Source organism: Phyllopteryx taeniolatus, chromosome 19 (genome assembly GCF_024500385.1).
Source record: "Phyllopteryx taeniolatus isolate TA_2022b chromosome 19, UOR_Ptae_1.2, whole genome shotgun sequence".
Lineage (NCBI taxonomy): Eukaryota > Metazoa > Chordata > Actinopteri > Syngnathiformes > Syngnathidae > Phyllopteryx > Phyllopteryx taeniolatus.
Window position 1 is genome coordinate 7,315,031 of NC_084520.1, and position 25,503 is coordinate 7,340,533.

Here is a 25,503-nt window from a genome sequence, read left to right on the forward strand (position 1 = left end):
TCCGAGAGAATGAATTCTGAAAAGTATAGAGCCAGTAAAGTTGACAAATTGTTTAGATTAACTAAGCAGTATATCAAAATTGTGTTGTCTGAAAAATAACTATTTGGGGAAGGATATTGAAAAGACAGCGGCAGTTGGGAGTGTTGAAAGAGAGCTGTCATCTGATTGGTCAAGGGCTGGTGAAATCCATGCCTGGGACACGCATGGTGTAGACATTGTGACCACGAGATGACACCCGGTGTGGGAGGGTGGGGGACATTCCTTGTGTCACAACTCCTGACGTACTCAGAGGACCTACATACCGACTGTGATGTAACCGAAGCGTCAACGTCACGACACGACATTACTGTACGTCGCATATTCTGTCACAGCCACCGGGTGAGACTAAATAACATGGAATTGGATGTTGAAATTATGAGATATACCGTCACATCCTCAGTGGAGTGTGTGTGCGTACGCATGTTTTTTTTTTGTGGGCGGGTAGGAGATGCAAGTACTGATTTCTAAGTCAGTTGTAAGTCACTCAAGTGTGGAGTTAGCTCCAGACCACAATGGATTTAAACTAAAACAGTCACTGTTTGATTGACGTTTGGATGGTCAGCTTAATTTTGCCATTAAGTTCTTAAACTATTACTAAAAATTTCATTGTTAAACCAATTTGTACATCTCTCCCATTGTCACTTCATTCATCGTTGTAGCTCTGTCACTGTGCATCGTTTGCACAATTGTTGTTGATCAATATTACCACACTACTGGACACTTTATATTGCCTTATGACTCGCTGTACTGTGTATTTGTGTTTGGGGCCCAAAAGTATATTTGATCATAGTGTCTTTTTTGCTTTAGTACAAGAGTGACTCCAACTACCAGAGACAAATTATTTGCATGTTTTAACATACTTATCCAATCAATATGATTCCGATTAAAAGGCTTCACAAGAATATGGCGGCTTTTGCCATTTAGAAATTTGGACCAATGAAGCAGATAGTCTGGAGTTGATGATATCTGGTACGGTATTGAGTTGACATGTTAGATAATGCAGGCTGTCTATGTGCCACTAACCACCATATACAATTGGTGCGACTGACTTTTGCCATTTTGTTCTTATCTTAAAATTGTCTTCTGTCACCCGCAAGGTCAAGGCTATGACGTAATTCTTATTTAGCCTGCAGCCTTAAGGTGGTCTTAATATTATCATCCACCTGTCAGACTATTATTATTATTTTTTTTAAATCAAATTATTAACATCAAAGCAGCTGGAGCAAGTGCCTTGCTCAAGACCACAGAGACGGTCATTAATGAGGGACTGAAGGCAGAAAGTTTCTTACTCACACCTCCTACGTTGCAAACCATGATTTCACACCATGGCTGAGTTGACAATTCAGCCGGATCCCACCAACAGGATCCAAGATTCTCTTCTCGCACAGAGAACGCTCAATGTCATGAGATGAAACATTATGTTGTTTTGTTTCTGTGCATGTCACCTGATCCTTACAGTCCAATTATTGAATTGGGCCTTGCTCTACATGAGGATGCAGTCGAAAAAGGGACTGTAGAATCTTGGGCTTAGAGAACATACATCACACAGACACAAGATAGCTCTCCATTTAGTTTCTATTTGCACGTTCTAACTGTGCCATATTCCACCTGGACAATTTAATGGGATTGGCAGTGGGCCTTGTCATATTAAATGGTTGCAGATAGATTTACTAACCCTACTAAAGAATTCTGAGATGGACAAAAAGCCACTGCAGTGAATTTTTCATGTTGGCTCAACTTCATTGCACCTTAGTTTTCTTTCTGTGAAAATATACCTAGTCTTCATTTCACTATCACAAGTTTGGGAGTTACACGATCATACATCCTGTGCAGTTACATGCTTCTTTGTGTTTTATTTTACTCGACTCTTACTGTGTGATCTGCACATCTCTGAAACAGGAAGTTGGATGCAGACGAAGAGGAAGCGCTTCTATTTGATAACTAATGTGCAAAAACTAAGACTAGTCCATGAATTCAACGTATAATGCACAGATAGACGGATAGCAACAGAAGGGGATAGCCGTGTTTAGCAACCGCATCCTGCAGTACATGTGTATAGTCAGATATGTCATTGCATATGCTCATTGAGGATGCAAGGGCCACTTTTTGAAATGGTTTCTATAAGGCCTTCCTTTACAGTTTGTGTCAAGTCAACAGCATTAGGTCATGAGCAGCTAACAATACGATTTTGCACGTGTGACACTTACGTGGCATGATCCCTTGACTGACCAGCTCCTCTCGCGTGCGTCTCTGTTGGAGTTTAAGCTGGAGGACTGCATGGAGACAGAGGAGGTGAAGGAGAGAAGAGGAAATCGGAGTCAGTCCGGTTAGATCGTGAAGTAGGAAGAAAAAATAAAATAAAAATGCTGCTGCTTGTTTTTTCTTATTGTCCCGCTGGTCACAAGTCCTTTGTCCACTTTTACATCAATAAACCACCACAGGAATGCAAATGCATTTGGAGTGACATAAAGAAGTCACATTTTCTAGCAGTCAGTTCTTCCTCCCACTTGAAGTTTTTTTTTTTTTCAAAGCAAAAGAGGCGGGTACAAGGAGCTCATGAGTAGTGTACAACACACTTCCTCTTGCTTATAGACCATTTTATTATTTTTTTCTGTTTGTATGGGTGTGCACAGATAGGTGAACAATTAACCATACCATCGGATGATACGATAAAGCAAGATAAATCAGCAAAAGAACAAACAAGAAATACTTTGGAGGAAATTATACTGCAAGAGGTTCAGAATGAGGCCGATTGTGCCATCTTTTTAAAACAGGAAGCACTTGTTACATAACACAAGAGACCAAGAAAGACATTTAGAGAACCAGACAGAGGAGAACAACAGGCTCAATGTTAGACCATGTTTGACATTGGTGCCTTGGGAACCTTTCATAATTATGCAGTCAGAGTGAGACAAATTTACATATCAACATTGCAAATACGGTGGAACTTCTAAATACAAAAAGCAGAACGTTAACCGTGATGGCAAAGATAAATATGACGACAAACATAGTACAGGAACAGAACCCTGGTTAACATCTTACTATTGGAATGTGTTTGAAATCGGAGGTTCCACTGCACTGACAGAAATGTAGAAAGTCCCCGACATATATTAATCGCTGAATGCAAGCTGTTAATTAAAACATTAGCATTTCAGAAAAGGTAAGATGGAGAATATAGCACAATAAAAATGTCCACTTCTGCATGGACAGGGTCGAGCAAACATTTATTCAGTGTCAATTGCTGTCGTATTATTTTCATTGCAACACAATATGTGTAAATTAAGGAATAAAGGATATTAAGGATATTCGGAGATTACACAAATAATTAAATAAATGAAAAAAAACAACAACAACAGCGCCAAAATTTGTTTGCACTAGTTCTAAGTCTGACATTGCATTATACAACCTCTCTAATTCCTGGTAAGAACTGAGATAACCACTTCTTTCTCTAAAACGGATGTAACACAGGCCTACCCTTACTCTCGTTTCTTTTCAGTCCACAGGATTTGAACATTATTACAATCAATTATTTCATCAAGATAGCTTGGTTTAACTAGCAGTGATATATATATATGTATACATATATACACACACACCAGCTGTCCCTCCTGAAAGGGTACAAGTGTGTGAAGTTGAACATAAATATACAACGAGGCTTGCAAGCATGCCTCTATCGGCAGTTATGCCTGCTAGTTTGAGGACAAGCAGCACCTGTTACTTTACACTTACAAAATGACATTATTTGTACTGGTCAGGCCAGCTCACCGTCCTCGCCGAAGTGATCCGTATTCACTTTCTGTTATGACAAACGCCTGGCCGGCAACACTGCAAGCACCAGGAATGAGCTTAAGCCCGTCCACCTAAATGTTATTCCTCAACTACGAAGCCTCGCTGGTGAGCTCACCTTGACTGTTTTATTTACAAATGTGTACACACTGCCTCTTTAGGGATCAGACAAGCACATGAGACTCCCCTTCAAAGTAATAACATGTCAGCTCACATTCACTAATGTAAACAGCGAGACCTAAACACAGCCATGCGCGTTCAGTTATACTGTAAGTCTGCAATTGTGCAGCAGTTCAGAGATTAATTGTCCCACAGACGTAAACACACTTAAGAAACTCACGTGCTACCCGAGTGTGCCATGGCGGGCTGAGTTAAGGGGAGGGTGCTGTGCCGCTTGGCACTTCCTGAGAGATTTATTCTGGGAGAGAAAAGCTTGCACTTTCCTTCTACTCCATCCTGCCATTTCACTGCTGCCTTATCCCCTTTCGCGCACACACAAAACGCCCCATTTAATAACTTGACTGAACGGCTATTCGTTGAGCCAGTCTTTGTCACTTCTAGTACTTGTAAACCAGGACTTTAATAATTGGCTAAAATTCACAAACGCCAATGCAGTACTCCAGTCTTCACAGTGCATGTAAACAAAGGTTCTCTGGCCTTGAACATTTTTCACTTTGACCTGCTGGGTATGTACACACAGTCAGTGGTGGTATTAATATTTACTAACCCAGGAAATCTCCATGGGAATACAGGATTACAAGCTCCAGGATCAAATCAGGTTTAAGGGCCAATATGGTTAATTTAAGACTTTACTGGGACACGAGTGCACCACCAAACTGATACATTTATAAGAAAGGAAGGCAGGGTCAATTTACAGCTTTTATATGAAGCAGGAGGAAACTACAATTATGGATAATACCTTGATTTCTACTAACAAGACTGATATTTTGTCGGTTCACTTGATACAGTATATTGTTTCAAAACTGCTTTAATTTCAGGTGCATCCACTGACACAGAGGAGGAGGATGTGGTCTGGGCTGAGGGTCCAGAGGCGTTAGGAAGGAAGAGGTCTTTGAAACCTAGCCAAGATCTTGGTGGCCAGTTGGGATGATCTGACTGTGCTTGTACAGATGATTTAAAAAGTAACCCCTAGGACCACACAGTACCTAACCATAAACACGAGTGGAAGTGATCAAATAAACACAAAAGAATGATTTATGTATCGTCCCTACACAGAATGGACAAAATTCATGAGGACACCTTAACAACAGAGAGTGAAAATGTGGAGTCTAATCCCTCCAGCTACAACCTTTACTTGTTAAGGAAGACTTTTCACAAGATTTTGGAGTGTGTCTATGGTAGGTTGTGTCCATTAATCCAGCATGGTGATTGTTCTGGTTCAGATCTGGTTAGTCAACCTCTTATACACAACCAAACACAAAACTCAAGCAATCATATTTTTACGAACTTTACTTTGAGTACAAGGGCACAGTCATCATGGAAGTGAAAATGTCCGTCCCTAAACTGTTCCCACAAAGTTGGAAGCACAGAGTTATCCATCCGGGCAAGGACAACCGTGGCGCAGCAACTTCCGGCGGATTACAAAGAAAAACTGGCCATCTTCCGGTCCTACTGCAGTAAAAAGATTGACGACAAATACATCCAGCCCAACCACATCACCAACATGGACGAGGTGCCGCTCACTTTCGACATCCCGGTGAACCACACTGTAGAGAAGAAGGGGACCACCATGGTAGCAATACGCAGAACGGGGCACGAGAAGTCGGCTTTTACTGTTGTGCTTGGTTGCCATGGTAATGGACAGAAACTGCCACCTATGGTGATTTTTAAGAGGAAGACGTTGCCTAAAGAAAAGTTTCCAGCTGAAGTCATCGTTAAGGCCAATCAAACGGGATGTTGATTTGTGACTCCATGCGCACCCATCTCACAGCCGCAGTGAAAAACTAAGTGCAACTAAGAATGGGAGGCAACGCCAAGCGAGTTACGCCACCATATGTGAATGGATTGTGGATGCTTGGGCTAAGGTATCTGCTTTGACTGTTGTCCGAGCTTTCGCGAAAGCCGGCATCATTGATGAACAGCCCCCCGGCAACGAGACTGACGAGAAGGAACCTGGCGTGTTTGTTGGAGAACTTGCCCAGCTGGTCATTTCGGATACAGAACATGAGGACTTTGATGGATTTGTGGATGAGGATTGATCAAAAAATAACATGAGTACATTGTTAAATACTTCAATAAAGTACAACCGAACTCAGTTTTGCTCCCCCTCCCTTTTTAAAAACATTGTTTTACCATGCATGCATGCTACCGTATGTTTTAAGCTAGCAAATGTTTTACCATGCCTGCGCCCAATAATACGGTGCGCCTTATGTATGTGTTAAATACAGAAATAGACCCCATAACTGAGACTGCGTCTTTTAATACGGTGCGCCCTATGGTCGTGAAAATACGGTACTTGAAAGCCCATGAGTGTTTCTGAGGTGGAAATGGGTACATGCACACTGACACATAAACTCAAATGTCTCGTGGAGGTTAAAGTTAGCATTGGTGTCAAAATGATCTATTTACAAAAGCTGTGCGCATCACTTTGCACCGAGCAAAAAACATAAACACAAGCAGTGGCAATGTTATACGCAAGCAACACATTCAGGTTCTTACAGTTGCTTCACACTATTCCATTCATCTATGAAACCCAGTAAGCCACCAAGAAATTCAGTGATGTAGCAGCCAAGAAATTAAAGCTGAAGACAGCACAGGAACATCAACGGATGACTATAATATAGGTCCATTGTTTTAGCCTCTAAAGTCCTTTATCCACAAAGCTGTACAGTTTGGTTCAATTTGATTATTTTTTAAATTTACCCTGACAAAGGATGCAAGGGTCCCCCAAAAACGGATCCAACGCCACTTTACAATCGATGCAGCTGTGTGCCGCAGAAGGGTAGTACGGAATTGTCTGGTATAGACATACTGCTGTCCATTGATTGGTTGACAGAAAATGGTCAGTTCTCTGTTACAAACGAAAAATGCCAACCTACACAGCCAGAGCAGGATGGAGACAAAGCGAGGTATACATTCCGCATATTGTGGTGAACTACTTGTTGAAATTGTGGCTAAAGACACACCCAATGCATTTTCGTGACATGAGCCAAATCTGCTTATTAATAAGAGCAACTTCAAAAAAGGACGTGTACCTTGAGCAGTTTATACCTATAGTCACACATCAAGATTTGACAATGCAGGTCATACATTGTATTGAAACTATTTGTCAGGGATACGATACAAAATTCCTCTTACAACCATTATTTATCTCTAGCTAAGTCCTGTCAACTATTTATATCAAGCAAATACAGTACTAATGTGAAGACTGCCGACTAAGCTGCATAAATCAGATCGGATGTCCGGTGCGTCTACTGACTGCATGCAGCGATTGATTGCCCACCTTCTTTCAAGTTGTGATAGACTTGTCTATCATGATCCATGCTCACGCCTGCCTTCTCCATGTCATTGCCCATTGGAGGAGAGCCCAACGGGGAGTGTTCAAAGGACAGGCAATGGTTGGTGTCCAGCATAATCATTCAGAATGGATCTCAGTTAGTTTGTGGTAGTGGCAAACATTGAACTTAAAGGCCACCACCCTCCTCTTCTTTGACTTGACAAACAGCCCAGTTGTCCCTGAAATGAGCGGTCTTTTTCTTAGGGAGAATGTGAGCCAAATGTTCTGTAGAGGTCCAGAGCAAGCCAGGGAAGAGCTCTAAAAATGAAAAGAAGGAAGGCTGCCTCTCCTCTTTCAATGCGTCGCTTCTGTATCAGTATAATCGATTAGTCTGCCTCAGCGTCTCACGCCTTCTTTCCCACTCTCTTCTCTGCAGTGTCGGCTGGCGAGTCACGACAGCGTTGCTCTGTGAATCTCCACCCGAAGGACATGGAAAAAAATCCACAGGGCAATTCGTTGGCAGGAAAAACAAGTAAGCCGCGGGAGGAAGCGGAACAGAGGCCAGTGGCAGAGGAATAGAGGACAGCAGTGAGCTCAGGAGTGCCCAGTGAGACTGTGCTGTGGTTGCAGCTCCTCCTGTATCTCAAGCGAGCACGTACACACGCATGCAGTAACACGCGCACACACACGCGCGCGCACACACACACACACACACACACACACAAAGGCAAGGAGTGTTGCCGATAAACTTCTCCTGCTCAGCTGTTGCCATTCATTCAGTGCTACAGGCAGATGCAGGCCGCCACTTACAGACCAACGCAGTGCTCGCAGACCAGAATCAAGCCCCGTCATCGAGTCTGTTTAGCTGTTAAGCACAGAGTCACAATCAGAGTCACTTTTTCCAACTGACAACTGAGAAAATCTGTCAAACTTAGTTCAGACAACAGACTTTGGTTGAAAGGTGCGACTGATAAATCAGACACGATTTGTTACTCCCGGTAAGTGTTGCATTTTTTGTGGTGGTAAAGCTCAAGAGGAACGACTTTAGAATGTGGAGCATATGCTTCCTGGTCTTGATGAAAAAGAGACTTGCATTCCAGTTCCACGGATAAACAGCCAACGGGTCGTGCTGAATGCTGACGGTAAATTGCCCCGCGCATACCCTCCAACTCTGTTTTAAATAGCATGACCAGCTGGCAGTAAGGGGCGCTATATTCAGCGTGGGATCACCTCTGCACTCACAGGGTAAGGTTACTTTCAGACCCTCACAAACGTAAAGCCCCATGTTCTCAGAATAAATAAATGTTTTAGGAGTCAAAACAACACCGCTTCTGTCATATTCTCTACTTTATATGCAGCACAAAGTAGAGTCTGTGCATTAATAAAACATTACTATCTAACACATGCAGACATAACCGACCAGTACAGTAGACCACTATATCACACAGGTGACTCATAACATCCTCAGTGCACAAGAAAACAGGCCTTCACCCAGAACAAACAGTGGCCGGAGACTAGAATAACTTGCAACAAGGAGTCAGTGATTGAAGTCCAGCTGCTCACAGTCTGACTGATTCGCAGTCTGGACAGCAGCCACACAAAGGCATGACAACACACATCGGGATTAGGAAGTAGCTGTGTGGGCGGACCAATATACACAACAGAGTACTCACCCATTGCGTCACAAGCAATTTTGTGACGCCACATGAAGTATTGATTCAATAAAGTCTGTGTTGTGAGGGGGATTCCCATCATTAACTTAACCAAGGAAGAGTTTTAAGACTCTGTGGCCACATTACCCCCCATTATCACTGCCTTTACCTACTTACCTCGACATGAATATTTTCCATTGGCAAACCCAAGTACTACCAGATACAATTTCTAGCATCTGGTCGGCCAAGGTGCTAACCCTGGTAAGGCAGTATAATGTAGTTCATGTAAAAGCACTGCCGGTCCCTCGTCAGTAGGACAGATTTGTCAGTCGTGTTATTGTAACTTATCTAGAAATGACAAAATTCTGTGGAGTATTAAGGTCCTCTTCACCTACACTGTACACTGTTGCCACACTTGTATTTAGCCCCACCTACTTCAGTTTGGGATGGTTGATTTCCAACTACTGTACACTAGTTTGCAAGCTGGATACCAACAGCCAAGTCCAAGTTAAAACATTCTGTGCCATGCACTTACACAACTCAGCTATACAAATGCACCAGTACAATTATGTATCAGGATGCCAAACTGCCCTTGCTGGAGATCGTCTTTTTCTGTATTTACATCTCTACTTACAAAGTAAATTGGTATCATTTAAATGAACATCTCTGCATTAGTCTGTTGGCCACAGTAAGGAGACACATTTTATTTGAGAGAAGGCTGATGGCAGCAAGAAAACAGATCACTATTGCAAAGTGGAGACTGTACAGGACAGGGTAAGCTAACGTTAGCATGTGTGTTTGTTTTGTTCTTTCTCGCCAGATATCTTCAAATGTTAATGCGATCCTTTTGAAAACTCAAAGACAAGGCAATGATGAATCTGCTTGACTAAAGAATAACCAGCAGTTGTCATTCTCTTTCTTTGTTGTTGTTTGAGTATCTCATACTGATTTATGGTTCAATCCCGTGCGGTTTTCCCAGTTTCTCATGGTACTATTTGGAAGGGGAAACCCAACAGGCCCAAATAAAGTCAGAGTAGCAATGCTCAGAGTATAAACAACAAATAAACAATCCTTTATTTATTTATTTTTAAACCTGTCCTGCTCAGCTGCATGGCCTTGCAGAATGGTGGATCTCTATGAGTAGTAACAATCTGAGTCCTTACTGTGCAGTTAGAAAGGTGGCAATAGCTGTGTGAGAAGTAAGTTACGTTGTTTCACAATGGTTGAGAATATTACTGGTATATCTTTAAATTGTTTTAAAATATCTGCGATTGGCTGGCAACCAGTTCAGGGTGTACCCCGCCTCCTGCCCGACGATAGCTGGGATAGGCTCTGGCACGCCCTTGTGAGGATAAGCGGCTCAGAGAATGGATGGATGGATGGTTTAAAATACAGGACTGAATACTGACCTTGAATTTAAACACTGAAATGTAGAAAAAGACCTCAGAGATGACTGTAATAGGCCTGCTCTCATCAGGCAAACCAGTCAAGTTGTGTACAAGACACCAGAGCAAAAAATGTAGGCCGTGTTTATTTGTAGTTTGAAGACAATTAGTCACAACATTTACAGTTGGATGTGGCAAGAGCTATCATAGTTCGACTTTGAGAACATTCCATGAAAACTATTTTGCCTTGGACATTCTTATCTAGCTCTTTATTTACCCTTCATTGAAAGACATTTTTTGAAATAAAAGTAGAAATATGGTACTGTCTGTCAGACTTCCTGTGGATGTGTAAACGAACAGCAACGCCTCTCCAACAACTTTCAGAAGGTCATTTTAACCTTGACCGGTAGGGAGTTAAGTCTTAAGAATAGCGGTATCTTAACATGGCAAATAATATGTAGTAGTGGTTTTAATTTGTAGAGATAAACTTAAAAATGAAGAACTAAAAGAATAATTCAAAGCTGAGGAAAAAACAGCCTACTACTACAACCTGGGTTTAGTGGGATAAGTGACTCATTGCTTTATAATTCCTTGGCAAATAGTCAAAGGTTGATAAGATTAGGTATCACGGAACCTTAAACTATTCTGAACATTATCCCGTTTTGTCCACCACTTCACGTGCATTTTAGATTCATTTTTTTAAAAAATTTATTATTATTATTTTTTTTACAAGCACGATATAGAAAAGCTTACGCAATGTAGTAAACCCAACTCATCCAGTAATCACTTATAAACAAGACTAAGCAAGCGTGGTTCAACCCAACTGTACACAGACCCTAAGGGGGGGGGAAGTGTCAGAAATGTAAAAGTCTAACTGGGAATGTCTGTCCATAAATAGCAGAGGATCATGTTTTCACTTGGCCTGCAGAGGACAGATTATCCATGCAGCGACTATCAGTGAAGATGAGAAGAAATATATTTATAAGAAATATTTTCCAGGCTACAACTAAAACTTGTTTTCGTCACAGTGCTTGTTTATGTGCATTTTAGTCTATGTGACAACTCTGAGGACTTTTGTGTATGCCTTAAATGACTTTGCATTAAATAGTGGCCAGAAATCTGGGGGATAGTCCAAAGTGCGCCTATGTGAGTTGTCATGAGAGGGAGCGAGTCTTCATTACCTACAAATTGAATCTTACACTCACATAATTATACATTATATGACTAAATGATAGAATATGCATCAATTTGTATGCAGATATTGAGACAGAAAGACAATGCTGTAATACTAATATGTATCTCAGTCGAATGTTGTACAATACAGAATTTGAGCACAATTCTTAAACCATTGCCTGTAGAGTTTTAAGGTTTTATGATGGTGACAGTTTAAGTCAGCAACAAATTAATTCAACTTCTATTATTTTCTATATGAGCAATTTTTCAAAATATAATGAGGTTGAATAATGGCTTGTGTTCAACATCAGAGGTTGCACTCTACTCCAGTCCTTTTTTAGTTCCTTGTTAAAAGGAAGACTTCCAAATAAACACTTGGCTTAGTGATGAAGAATGGGATGCCTGGCAAAACAACAACAACAACAACAACAACAACAAAACCATTAACAGTACCAAAACAATAGGCAGGCCAAGTATCAGTCTACCCTCGGTCGCACCAGCTATTAACATTCCAGCAGGCAAAACAGAAGGTGTTTTTCTCCTTTATTTCCTGGTTCACCCCCTCTGGGTCTGCTGTGGAATTTACCAGCAGTGTTTGCATTTGGTTGTGACCCAACACGTCAAACTTGGGATTTCTTATTGTTGACCTACTGACATTTCTCAACTGAGAAGAAACAAATTATAGAGCCTATCCACACCAGGGTGAACAAGAAGACAGCAAACTGTACTACTTGAAGGAAAAGTGGCCATTTTGGAAACAGGATGCCTAATACAAGGGAATGTGCCTGCCTCGCTGTGGTCAGATGCAGAACATACTGTATACTCGACCAAGCGTTGAATAAGACACGCAAATGTAAACTGAACAATAAACTGAAAATAAAATAAAAACAATAAACTGTACTCAATCCATTTTTGTACTGGAAGAGGTAAACGTACTGCCAAAGCCATTGAGTCAAATCCTTGTGCTTTTGCAAATGAAGCCAAGTGAATCTGAAGATATTAGATGAATGCTGTAATTCCATACAGTCATCCATTTTCCATGCCACTTTTCCTCATGAGGGTCATTCATGGGTGAGCTAAAGCCTATCCCAGCTAACTTTAGGTGAGAAGCGGAGTACACCTTGGACTGGCCGCCAGCCAATAGCAGTTCTGTAATTTCTTACTCCCTCATTATTTCAATTGCACAAGAACAATGACAGATTTTTCAATTCAAGATTTATTAAGGATTGTCACTTTATTATAATTGTAAACACATTTTCATCCAACGAGATCTTGTTTCTGTCACTTTTCATTCAACTATTACTAACAAGGAGCACTATTTATGATGCTCTCGATGTGGCGCGGAAAGTCCCTCATGGCCTGTAACCTCCAGGCACAGTGAAACATTACCAAGATGAAGATTTCTGCAAGCTCAATGATATAAAAATGCAGGATTTTGTTATCATTTTGACAAGTATGATGAAAATGAAGCTGAGTAGGGTTAGTGCTAAATTATTCACATCTTATTACAAGCCCCTCCTAATATGCCCAAAGATAATTAAATTCCAATGCTGTGCTGATTTACATACTGATTTAAATAGTAAAGCCTTTAATTATTTGTTTTCATAGACTGAAAAAGCATGTTATTTTAAAACATCTTATTAGAGGTAGATGTATCTTAAAGTAATCAACTAAGTAAATAAGAAACGCATAGTCAGACAATCACAATTATCCGACATGACATTACTGCTCAAGGCAGCACATCTAAGACTGTAGATGATCTACCTAGTGGGAACGTTAGTTTTACCTATACTTGGACCCTTAGGAAAAACAATACGTACGTTTGAATGCTGGAATGGTAGATGAATGCACCAGATGTGAACATGATCCAAATAAAACTGTGACCACTGTTCTTTTCACAAATAATATCTGTGGTTGATGAACGACACAAAGTCCAACGTATCCCTTTGCGATACAAAAACACAAAGAACACTGGGCGATTGAAGCCACCCGAGTACTGGTAATTTTTGTTGGGTCTTGGAAAGTTTAAGGGTTCTTTGTTAAGCAGGCTGCAGTTGCACCCTCCACTTTGTCACATCTCATCCATAAAAGCAGTCCAACTGAGGTCTAATTGTACACTGTTGAAGGACACTGCAGAGGTCTATAAAAGCACTAGCCCTGAATGAACTCCAGAGGCGTAGGCCAGCTGGCAGCTGCTACTATGTAATAACATGAACCTTCACTGTACACCAGAAAGGACTGAAGAAGATTAAGCTGTTGTGAGCACATGGGAAATTCAGAAAGAAAGAAAGAAAGAAAGAAAGAAAGAAAGGGTCTACAAGAGATTGAACGCAGCAGCAGGGCAAGAAGTGACGTGTTTCAGTGATGATGGCGTTGTAAGAAGCTGTTACATAATTCCAACATCTGAAAGTAATTTTCATTGTACCAAACCCCCTAACCTCCTGCCCTACTTGTCAAGGAAACTTTGCTGATGATTTTTCCTCCTTCGCCATTGGTTTCCAATTCAGTCCAACTAAAACAGACTGAGGTCAGAGAAAGGTGGGTACAGCCAATTAGCCCTATTGCGAGAAGTAAATTATACACAGTTTAAAAGAGTGTTGCATCTGTTTTGACAGAGAGAAGGTTTTTGGTCTGGCCTGACAAAGTCTCTTTGACACTCTGTGTGCGTTCTTTGTCTTATTTTTCTTCAAGTTGGTCTTTGCAGTCCTTCAATCTTCTATTCCTGCCCTTAACATCTAATAAAAAACTTTGCACTGACTTGGACCACTGAACCAAATGACCAGATCATAATTAGACACAGACCTTTAATACAAGCACACCTTTCTATTTTTGTGTTAAAGGTGAGATGTAAAGTTCTTCTAGAGTCAAACACTGGTCGTTACAGGACACTGTGTGTGTGTGTGTGTGTGTGTCTGTGTGTGTGCGCGCGCATGTGTTACCTGATAATTCTCAGAAACTTAGAGACTGGGTATATTGCAAAATAACCCTTTATAAGGAATAGCCAGAGATGGACTTACCGTAAGGCCTGGGCCCCTGAGTTTACCAGGGGCCATGAAACATCACATAAAATTAGATTAATGAAGTATTCTTCAATTCAAAGCAATTGTTTTAGTCTTAATTCACATACTTAAAAACACAAGTAAAGGCTTAATCTATCATGATCATTTCTCGAGCTGGGGGAGCTTTCCCTTCTCATGCAATGCACTAGTCCAGCTTCTTACTGCTTATGTGCGAACTTGATTCAGAAAGAGGGTAGCAATTAGCAAAACAAACTTGTTGGTGCGTTGTGAAGAAAATGAAGTGGCGTTGTCCCAGTGCCGTGGAGAAGAGGCAAAGGTGAGAGGATTTTTTATTTTTGGTTTAAATCAAAATGTGCCTAAGGTTTCAACCTTTTTCATGGTGATATCAAATGTGCGTAACCGACAAATGCAAGAAGCAGACACTCTTGCCAGGTGCAGTAGCAAGATGAAGTGGGGTGACATGAGAGATGCTTTTCATCACAAAGCTGAGCATTAAAGAAGTAGAAATGGTAAACTATATTAAATGTTAAAGTACCGTACATTAAATGTTATCCATTCAAGTAAAAGCGGTCATCTACTTGTTAGAAAATAATACCCAAGAAGGATTTTAAGGACTTTATTTAATGCAAGAAACGGGAGCATTTTCTCAAATTCACACTGTTTAGTTCATGATAAACAATATTCAAAATGTTTGCAGTACATGGATATGGAGGGCTCCATGACTAGGTTTGCCTTGGGCTCCCAAATGACTGACTACACCCCCGTGAACAATTTATTGGTACCTTTGCCAATGAAGCCTGTTTTAAACTGCCAATAAGTTGCAGTAATGCACCAAAAAGCTGTTTAATCAACCATCAGTAAACAACAAAGAAGAAAACTGTTGAGGGATTTGTTGAGAAGCTGACCCAAAAAGATGGAGAGCGCCAGTCAGAGGTTAAAAGGCCACAGAGGTGTGGCCCAACATTTTTAGGAGGGCTGAAACATATCTTTTTAAATACTTGCCCAGACAAGTAGTTAATTACACAAATTATCCAGTGGGTGTGCTATTGATAATAATAACTTTTGTTATACAAGATATGCAAGTCAAATGTGACATCCTTAAGTCTTTGTTTCTTTTGGTCAAACACTTGAACGATCATTAATATTTCTACATATTTTTTTTTAAAGTTGTCTGCATTTGATGTGGCATGATTTAACACTTTGTGAACCTGCAAGCCCTCAGGCATATGTTAAAAGTGTGTGAGTGCGTTATTTCTCAGTGGCATGAGTGGGCTTGTGTCTGTGGGTGTGCATTCACCATTGCTCCTGTTGCTAGGAGCAGATCTATGGTGCGATACAGTGCTTTTCTCAAGCTGTAGGCAAAAGATCTGATCTGGTCTCGTCCCTCAATTCTCATTATCTAACAACAATTTCTTTGGTATCGCAAATCAAAATGTGATGAAGTATGTGTATTGTATGTGTATAAGTGTGTGTTGAAATACTACACTGTCAGGACAGGAAGGCTGGCAAAGCTTATAGGTGCATGTCTTTGTACCAAAAATGACAGGAGCTATGAATCAGCTGAGAGTCAGGGTGCAAGACTGTGTATGTTGGGGGTGGGATACTGTTGCGTAAATATGTACAGTTATCATACAACAACGTAGATCTTGCTACATACTGTCCTTCTGAGTGCAGTTGTTCAAATTCCTTCAAGCCACTTTCACATTGACTTGATGACAAATTGGTGCATCAGAAGCATTAACAGTACCCAGGATTTATTTTGCTCTCCCCTCCAGTCAGTGCCCTTTGCACAATGGTCATTGCACCGGACTATTGCGATATTAGTCATTCGAACTGAGGACTCTGCATCTTTTTGGACAATTGTTGTTTGTTGTTGTTTTTTGTCAATGTCTTTATGTCTTCAAAGTGTTCTGTAAATTGACTGTCTGTTGTACTAGAGCGGCTCCAACTACCGGAGACAAATTCCTTGTGTGTTTTGGACATACTTGGCAAATAAAGATGATTCTGATTCTGATTCTGTTAATTAGCTGTATGGCGACGTCAGCGCAACAGTGACAACTGCTTTTAACACAGAGGGGCAGGGACAGTGAATCTCAGGTGTTAACACTTCACACTTGCTTTCCGTCTCTGATACGTCTACAATACTACAATGGGAGCCAGGGTAAAATGACAGTTAAAAGCCTTGAAAAAAACATCTTAAATGGCCAGTGTGAAAGCTGCTTTAGTGTCATAATGGGATGTCAGAAGATACCAATTGTCATGCTGTTGGAGGACAAGTGTAAACATAAGTTAACCACTGTTGATGTTTAAAGTTAAAAAAAAGCTTAGCCTTAACTTGCCATCATGCAAACGTGTCATATCTTGCAGATGCACCTAACATCTAACACATCTCACTTTTGATATTTTTAACTGTCCCATAAGTGTGAAAAGAAGTTAAACACTGTAATGTAATGTACAAACAATAAAACACTTTACACATGGTGATATTGGACAAAAGCCTAAAAATAATAATAATAATAAATTTTAAAAAAAATAAATAAAAAGGCACAATGCTAACAATTGAACTAGAGTCCTTTGAAGTACACTAAGGTCTTGGGTGAAATTAATGCACAGTTGCTGTTCAAACTTTAGTGCAAATATTTTGGTATAATTCCAAATTGTATGACCTCAGAGGTGTTCAACGTCAGATGTTCCACTGTGTAGATTATTATCCCACCTTGGCAGTGAAGTAAGGACACAGCAGCTGGAAGGGTTTGATGTCTTTGCACTTAAACCTTCACCAAATCTTTTTAGTAGTCATAGGTAAAGACTGGTCTCTATTAATGCAACTCGTAACATTTCTTGTCATGCCAGATCATCTTTTGTCAAGATATGGAACTATTTTCCAAACCTGTTCTTCCCTCTCAAGTCTGACGAAGTGCTGTGTGGCCCTCCACTATTGGCAGCCTCCCCATCTGTTACATAACAATGTTTCCCTAAAATGCCGCTGTGCAGGACTGGTTTTGTCCAAGCTACAAATCTCACTGAAGAATCTAACGCTCTTCAGACACCAGCATGATGCTGTTTGCAATTTTATTTTTGTGTGCGAGGATGAAAACCGCTTTAGCTTCCTATCCGCCACAACCCAGCCTTAATTACATAAGATCCCCATGTAGGCTAGCCCTACTGTATCTATTGTCGTTATACGAAGGGCGGGGAGAAGGGATGCGATCTGTATCAGTCTTTGTTTACATGCCAGGATGATGTGGGCTAAAGAGCAAACACTGATAGAATTTCAACATCAAGTCCTCCCTGCGTCTTGCCAGTGCAGGCAGAACTGAGAGCCTCTGCACTGGTTGTAGCTCATGTAAATGCCAGAGAACAATGTTATTAAGGATCCAAAATGAAACGTTAGGCCTTCTTTATGGCAGTGGTGGCACATGGGAAGAGGAAATTAAAATATCAAATCACAGCATAGGCTGTATTGTAAACTGGAACAATCTGTTCTGAGGGAAATCATTGAGTCACATACTTGGCTTACAGTATAATACATTGTAACCACAAAAAAAGAATACAAAAAACTATTCACTGGTTATTAAACAAACAAGGCACAAAGTCATTACATGCATGCAAGCACAGTCACCACACCGTACTAAGCAATGTGATTCAAATTAGTTTCTGCTGATTGACTTTTCCGGCATTTCTATCATTTACAAGATAAATAGCTGTCATTGACATTACCTGACAGGATAGTCATTTCCCTCTGGACCATCCCGAAAGGAAGCGTCACCCGCCGGGAAAGATTAGTGCTTCATACTTCCAGCACAGGCAATGTAAACATTGTGCAGAGTAAAAAGAAAGAAATGAAAAATAAAAATAAAAAACATGCACAGCTACAGCAGTAGAGAGGTGCAGAGAAGTCACAAAACGCAGCAGCCAGTAACTCCACAGGTTGTGCCTCACATTCCCTTTCTGTGGACTGTCTACAAGTGAGCGCATGCCCCGGCAGAGAGGGCGTGTGTTGGAGTGCATGACAAGATCCACCCATTAGTTTCCATCTCTCAAGAGCTTCAACTTTTTCGTTCACGTTTCTGTGCATTGCCATTTACAAAGAAAGAGAAACACAATATTTGGTTGTCACTTTAGGAGGGGGGGGGAAGCCTGATACCACTGACTTACACACTTTCTTGCTTTTCATTTTCCCTCACTTTCTTTCTGTTCCCTCTGCGCAGTTATGCAATAGTGACATTTCAGACACCCCGCCCCTGTTCTCTTCCTGCACGTCCTTCTTATAGCGTTGCTGTGCAGCGAGCATGCAGTCCTACACACTAAAAAGGTTGTCAAACTTGGTTGGTAATTATTGCAAACACGTTGTCATCACAGTAAATTGACTGTTAGTTCATGGGAAACGGGAACTGTTTATCAGCCCTCTTCTTGTTGAATCACAGACAAACACATATGCACATATATAACCTATAATTGTGCCTGATCCTCTTCCTGGAAAACATGTCACCTATGTCTATAGACACACACAATTAATTGTGAAGCCTATTTATTACTAAGGAAGGAACCCTCTGCCCTAAATGCAATTGCATAACTTCGTGTGCGATATAAAGCTTTGATAAGCATTATGGGGGCGTTCCGCTTTGTCTCCCAGAAAACACTACAGTACGCATGCGCACATGCCTTAAAGCATCTTCAGGCGTGATTACTTGCAGGACCGCTTGCTGTAACAAGTCTGCTTCGTGCTGCTAGAACAAAGTAATAAATAGGCCAACAAGAACAGAGGCACTTCAACATTGTGAGTGGTACCCAGAGGCTATCTGTGTGGTAATGTGACCCCAGGACATTCCTTTGATATCAACATTGTGGTAAAATGTTTATTAAATGTCCCAATCTGCATTCACAGATCAAAGGTTTCCCACATTTCAGTCGTCTTGAGTAATTGTGGATGGATTCGCCACCGTTGGAACTCCCAAAATGTGGTAAATCATTTACTAATCTAGCCTTGCGCAATCGTTTTAAAGACACATTGACAATACTTCAAACAACTGTGTCTCCACTCTGCTGGGAACAAGAGCAGACTCATGAGTGCAGGTATGTGCAGTCAAATCTGGACCTATGCAGAAAGACCATGGAGACATGTTCTGCACCAGCCAGAGTGCATTTTGAGCCTTGCATTCAGATGAAAATGATGCTGATCAACTTGATGCAAAGTAAAGGCTTAAGCGATTTTGTTGGGGACATACAAATGCTATCATACATGAAATGTTTTAACTTAGATTTTGTATCTTCAACAGTCAAGCATGAAGACTTGATTCATCAAAGAACTCCAAACCAATAGGTGGCAGTACATTAGAGAAAGCTGTGGTGGGATATAGGAAAATGCAAACATCCTAAGCACGATAGTAAGGGACCATCAAGGGGAGTTGATTATTTTATTTGCTTTTTGATGACAGAGAATTAACATACAACAAACAGAGAGGTTTTTTTTTATTTATTTTTTTACTGTAAATACCATTAAGAAACACTGATATGTCAATGAAACATTTCACTGTGAACCTAAAACCTAAAATGTACCTTTTTCCTATGTTGCTGTTCTGTGTTTGAACAGCAAAGACTCAGAATTGGGGCACAAAGTTAAGCCCGTCATCGGGAGGGGGGGGGTAAAAGAGTCGTACAGAGCGGGAAACGCCTTTTGTGTGTAAAACTGTGTACACACACACACACCGATGATTTGGCCTAATTTGAGCATTTTTCCTTTCTCCTGAATCAAGTCAGCAAAAGCCATATTATGGGATTTCTCTGAAAGATTATCCTGAGCCATTATACTGTGGTGTGAGATGCAATTAAGGGTGATTTTTACTCTCCGATCTGCTCGGAAACCAGCTGGGGCTGACAACTGAAAATGTTAAACGTTCAGTATTTATGATCACATAATCTTATTTGTGTGGTCAAGACAAAGTTCGACCTAATCACGGACTATGTGATTGTGAGGTTGAACAAAACTAAACCCAAAAGTTTCCAAACAATTTTGCGAAAAAAATGAGCCTGGCTTCTTCTTCTACAAATATTGTTTCTTCTTCTTGGCATTATCCTGCAGGCTAGATGCCCTTTTGTACCATGCTGCCTCTCACAGGTCAGTCTTGGCACGACTACTACAACATCCATCCATCCATCCATCCATTTTCTGAGCTGCTTCTCCTCACTAGGGTTGCGGGCGTGCTGGAGCCTATCCCAGCTGTCATTGGGCAGGCGGCAGGGTACACCCTGAACTGGTTGGCAGCCAATCGCAGGGCACATAGGAACAAACAACCATTCGCACTCACAGTCATGCCTACGGGCAATTTAGAGTCTCCAATTAATGCATGTTTTTGGGATGTGGGAGGAAACCGGAGTGCCCGGAGAAAACCCACGCAGGCACGGGGAGAACATGCAAACTCCACACAGGCGGGGCCAGGGATTGAACCCGGGTCCTCAGACTGTGAGGCTGACGCTCTAACCAGTCGGCCACCGTGCCGCCTACTACAACATCGTCAGTGGAGATATATATGTATGTGTGACTTTGTTGAGTGTACATCACATGCTATCAGAGCAGTAAGAACAAACTTGCTGATTTTTTTCCTCGTCATGTGTGCAGTGTTTCATTTAAAAAAATGGTTAAGATGTTAAAAAACCCTCTGCGTGTAGCCTGCTTTAGGAAAGTCTGCAATGAGGTGTGACGCTTAACACCGACTGACACTCCCTTACTCTGTCCTGTTTTATACATAACAAATCTTATTCTCCGATTGGGATGTTGTGGCGCTATGTGCAAGTACACATAGTTCGCTGGGTTCTCTGTGGGCCAAAGGCAGACAAATGCCTGCGACGGGAGTCTGTTACAGCTATAACGGCAGTTTTGAGGGATATCTGTGTGAAAGACTTAAAACTCAAAGATGTGTGTGGATGTCTCACTCAGCTGAGTTAAATTCTGTTGCACTCCCAGCCACAGTAACAGGAGGTCCAGAGAAACAAGCCAATTAGGTACAGCGGTGTCTTTACTCCCTTCATCCCAATGACCTCACTCTTGCACTCACATGCTTACACAAAGCTTCTTACTCATCTTTAAACAATCTCTATGCTGAGGTAAACTGTCCACTAACAAATTAACGAGCTGTACAAACACAATGACATTTATCTTTTGGTTCTGGCATCATTATTTCTCCCCACTTTCTATTCTACCTAAACATGATACTGTATACCATGTTCTCTGTAACACTGAACACATTTGAAAGAAAGACAGAGCTTAAGTAAAAAATAACGTTATCCATTGCAATGTCTCAAGTAAACATAACTATAGGTGATTCTAAATGCAGCTTTTAAGGCCCGCAGTCCTTATAGGCATAATAACGTAGAACCGTGGAAGTTGAACAACAGACAGTAAGTCCTGTAACCCTGGTTGACTTCCAAGCTGTTCAAACTTCAAAACAATTCTTCCCTTAGGAAATCCAGGCTCATACATACACACCACCACGTTTAGTAATGCTACAGCAAATGTTTTATGCAACATGTTACCATTCTCAACTGTCACACTAGTGTCAAGAGAAGTTAATCGCTAAAATAAAATAAATAAAATGAGTCATTCTTTGAAGACACCAAAGGAAAACCTGTGTGTGGAATTAGAAAACAAAAAATATTGTTCACCTTTTCTGGTATACTCACCATTCTTGCGTTCCTGCAGCCGCAGCTCGTTTGGAGCAGGCTGCAGGGACAAGTCCTGGAGCTCGCTGGTCACTGCCTCGCTCTGAGGGCTGTGGGTGGAGACGCCCGCCCCGGTGACTTCCATACTGTCGGCTTGTAGCTGCAGCATTGCCAGGGTGGCAGAGAGACCTGCAACAAAAAACAGCTTCATGATCATATTGTACCACGCTGCCATGTTATTCATGGTATATTAAGGCAACAGCTGCATTACAAATAAGATCGGTGTGTACTATATGTTTAAAAATGTACCATACATATTTGAATTATTCATAATTCTTGATCCTTAGGATAGTTTGACAAAAGCATGTCACAGACATATTACCAAGACACCTGAGAACTGTTCTCAATTGTGGAAAAAGGCATAATATGCATTCTTTATATGTTTTTTGCAAACTCACAATTACTGACAGTAATTCAAAAATTACTGATCACATACATAGTAATAATAGCGCAATACATGATGAAATGCTTCGGGATCCATTCTGTCTTGCTACTTTGTTACTTTTTTGTATTTGACTTAAAAAGTACTGTAACTGAAAGAATGCCGTGACAGTTTTTACTTGTTTGCGTCACTCCATTGGCTTGTTGGCTGCATTAGGTTTACAACTATAATAATAGTCCCTGAGCTGTTACATTGAAATGTTCTCAGTCTAGGCTTCATCCTACACTGACAGGGAACAGATTTCTAGAAAGTGAAGCGGCGATAGGACAGATGTCCAATGACCTGTTACCTCACAAAGATGACGTGTGACAGAATGCGCTGACGAGTTGTCACTGAAAATGTCAACGGCGCCGCGGCAAAGAGAAGCTTTTGGCTAACATCAAAAACTGAACGTCAGATTGCGCCGTGAATCTGTCATGAAAACTTGATACCCTTGAGATGATTGCCTACGACGTGAATCCTCTTAATCAAATCTTCCATTTTGAAAAACAAAAACAGACACAGGCTGAGTGACTGGATGGCACATGTCCAATTTGTGGTGATAAAATGGAGACCCGCTGCGTTGTTGTGAGTTGATCGCTCTCTTGGCCTCTATGCAAATATGTGTTCTCTTGCATTGTGGTCCTCGTGGGGATTCCTGCACAGTGCGCCTGAAAACAAATATGCAGCTCTGCTGTCTCACAATCAAATGTCAGCGCAAACATATTTGAATGGTAACACAGTTACTGCACAATTCTGCCCAAGCAACACTGACAGTATTGTCGTGATACAGTTAAAGGCTCGAAAAGCTTCTGTGTGTATGTGTGTTTTTATGTGCTGTCTGCTTCACAGTGAAGAGGTCCTGGTTTGAATCTCAGCTTGGGCCCCCCTGTGTGAAGGTTTGTATGTTCATGTTCTCATGTACTCCGGCTTCCTACCACATTTTGGAAAGCATGCATGTGAAGTTAATTGAAGACTCTAAATTGTCCATAGATGTGAAAGTGAATGGTTGTTTGTCTCGATGTGCCCTGCGATTGGCTGGGGACCAGTCCAGGGTGTACTCTGCTTTTCAGTTAAAGAAAGACGAATTCAAATTCAGCTAACTCTATAGAAAAAAAATGGACAAAAGGATGGAATATTCCAGATGAGAACCATGCATACGCTTACATAATGTGGCGACTTCTACAGTATAACATCTACTGTAACTTATTCATTGGAATTGATTGGCGCAAAACAGGAATCTTGCAACTCATCGTTCAATTTTCTCTGCACAGCAACACAAGACTCTCAGAACTGTGTATTACAGTCAGACGTGCCCACACCCAAATATCCCAGACGTCACAACATTGACAACAAGCAGACAAGGAAAGACAAGTGCGGCAACATATTTTCGATTTTGAGCTTCAAGATAAGGAGTGTGGTTCTGGCTTGATGAGTCACGAGCAGGGATCAGACTTACCAGATTCACTTTATCTTAAAGGGGCGCGCTCCCATTCCAGTAGGTCAGCACTTCGAATATGCCTATTGAAGAATATGAAAGAAAAACGAAGCATTACTTATGTTATATTGATTATTTCAATCCAATTTACTGGGTGTCCATAAAGTTTCTTTATAATGTAACAAATATATTACATATGCAAATGAATACCCAAATCTGTGGAAATTATAACAAAATTAGTCGTACATATTGAAGTTCGTTATTTGTTTGGTCATTTTTTGTGTGCGTGTAATTTGGTCGTCCACTCTTCCCTCTAGCCAACATTGTCCCTGCCTCCATACATTTCTTGTGCCATGCGACTTGATGGTCGTGACGTTAGATGTTTTACTTAATACTTTGGGCGGCTGTGGTTCAGTAGGTAGAGCGGGTCGTCCAGTAGCTGGTTCGAATCACGGCTTCAACTGTCTGCATGTCGAAGTCTCATTGAACCCTGATTTGCTCCCAGTGGGCCTGACAGCACCTTGCATGGCAGCAGTCGCCCATTGGTGTATGAATGCGTGTGTGTGAATGTGAGTCTTTCTAAAGCGCTTTAGGCACTGTGATAGTGTACATAAAGCGCTATACAAGTGCAGTCCATTTAATGCTATAGTTTTGCTGAGCCCGCCTATCCAATTTTGTTTCAATAAACCACGATACACTTTGTACCTTTTCTTGAGAAGTAGCCATTTTTAGGATGTTATTTAACAACACCCATTTCATTAACGGGGTACAGTGGAACCACGCATATTTGCAGTTTGGCATTTGAAAATTCACCTATTCACTGAATTATTATTATTTTTTAGGAACCTATCGTCTGTTATTTGCAGAAAAACTTGCCCGTTCGCAATTTTCTCTAACAAGGCCAAAAAGTCTTAAAGTATATATTTTTTTGTTTTCATAGCAACATATTCTTTACTGTATGTATGATATTTATTGCGTTGTAGTGTCTCTTTAATTGAGACAACAAAGGGTTACTGTCAGCAGTAAAAAGAGCAAGAAAAAAATAAATAAAAATGCCACTTAAGGCGGAGTATTGTTGCTCACTCGCTCCGCTCCCAGCCAGACTTGCTCCTCCAAACAAAAAGAACTAAACACTACATCAAAACAAGTCGAATCCGCGACAGCAGCGCAGCGGAACATCGTTAAACCTATCTACGACTGCCGGTTTGTGTTGTCACTCTATGGATCCCGCGGTTTCGGATCAGTAAACACCAAAGTGCTAACCATTGTAGAGCCGACAAAGCAACGGACTTTCCCACCGGCACAGGCCGCCCACGGAACGTCGGCACCATCAATGTTACTCCAGCACTTTGCTGTACAGGCAAATGTTCATTGTTTTACACCGGACTGCACTGATACAGTAATTCAGCATCA

At 41.1% G+C, this 25,503-nt stretch overlaps 1 protein-coding gene across 6 annotated transcripts in view; it reads right to left on the reverse strand.

Annotated features, from left to right (window-relative positions):
* Positions 1-25,503, reverse strand: part of mrtfab (myocardin related transcription factor Ab) — a 41,106-nt gene that overhangs the window by 14,074 nt on the left and 1,529 nt on the right. For 3 of the 6 annotated variants that reach the window (XM_061755934.1, XM_061755933.1, XM_061755936.1), the window contains exons 2-4: positions 24,112-24,173; positions 22,193-22,360; positions 2,247-2,312 (exon numbers count right to left, since the gene is read on the reverse strand). In XM_061755934.1, coding sequence (XP_061611918.1) covers positions 2,247-2,312; positions 22,193-22,340 — 214 coding nt within the window. In that variant the 5' untranslated portion in view covers positions 22,341-22,360; positions 24,112-24,173. Of the gene's footprint in view, positions 1-2,246; positions 2,313-7,288; positions 8,054-18,232; positions 18,487-22,192; positions 22,361-24,111; positions 24,174-25,503 lie in introns of those variants that run through there. The other 3 variants (XM_061755935.1, XM_061755937.1, XM_061755938.1) reach the window with 3 other exon arrangements.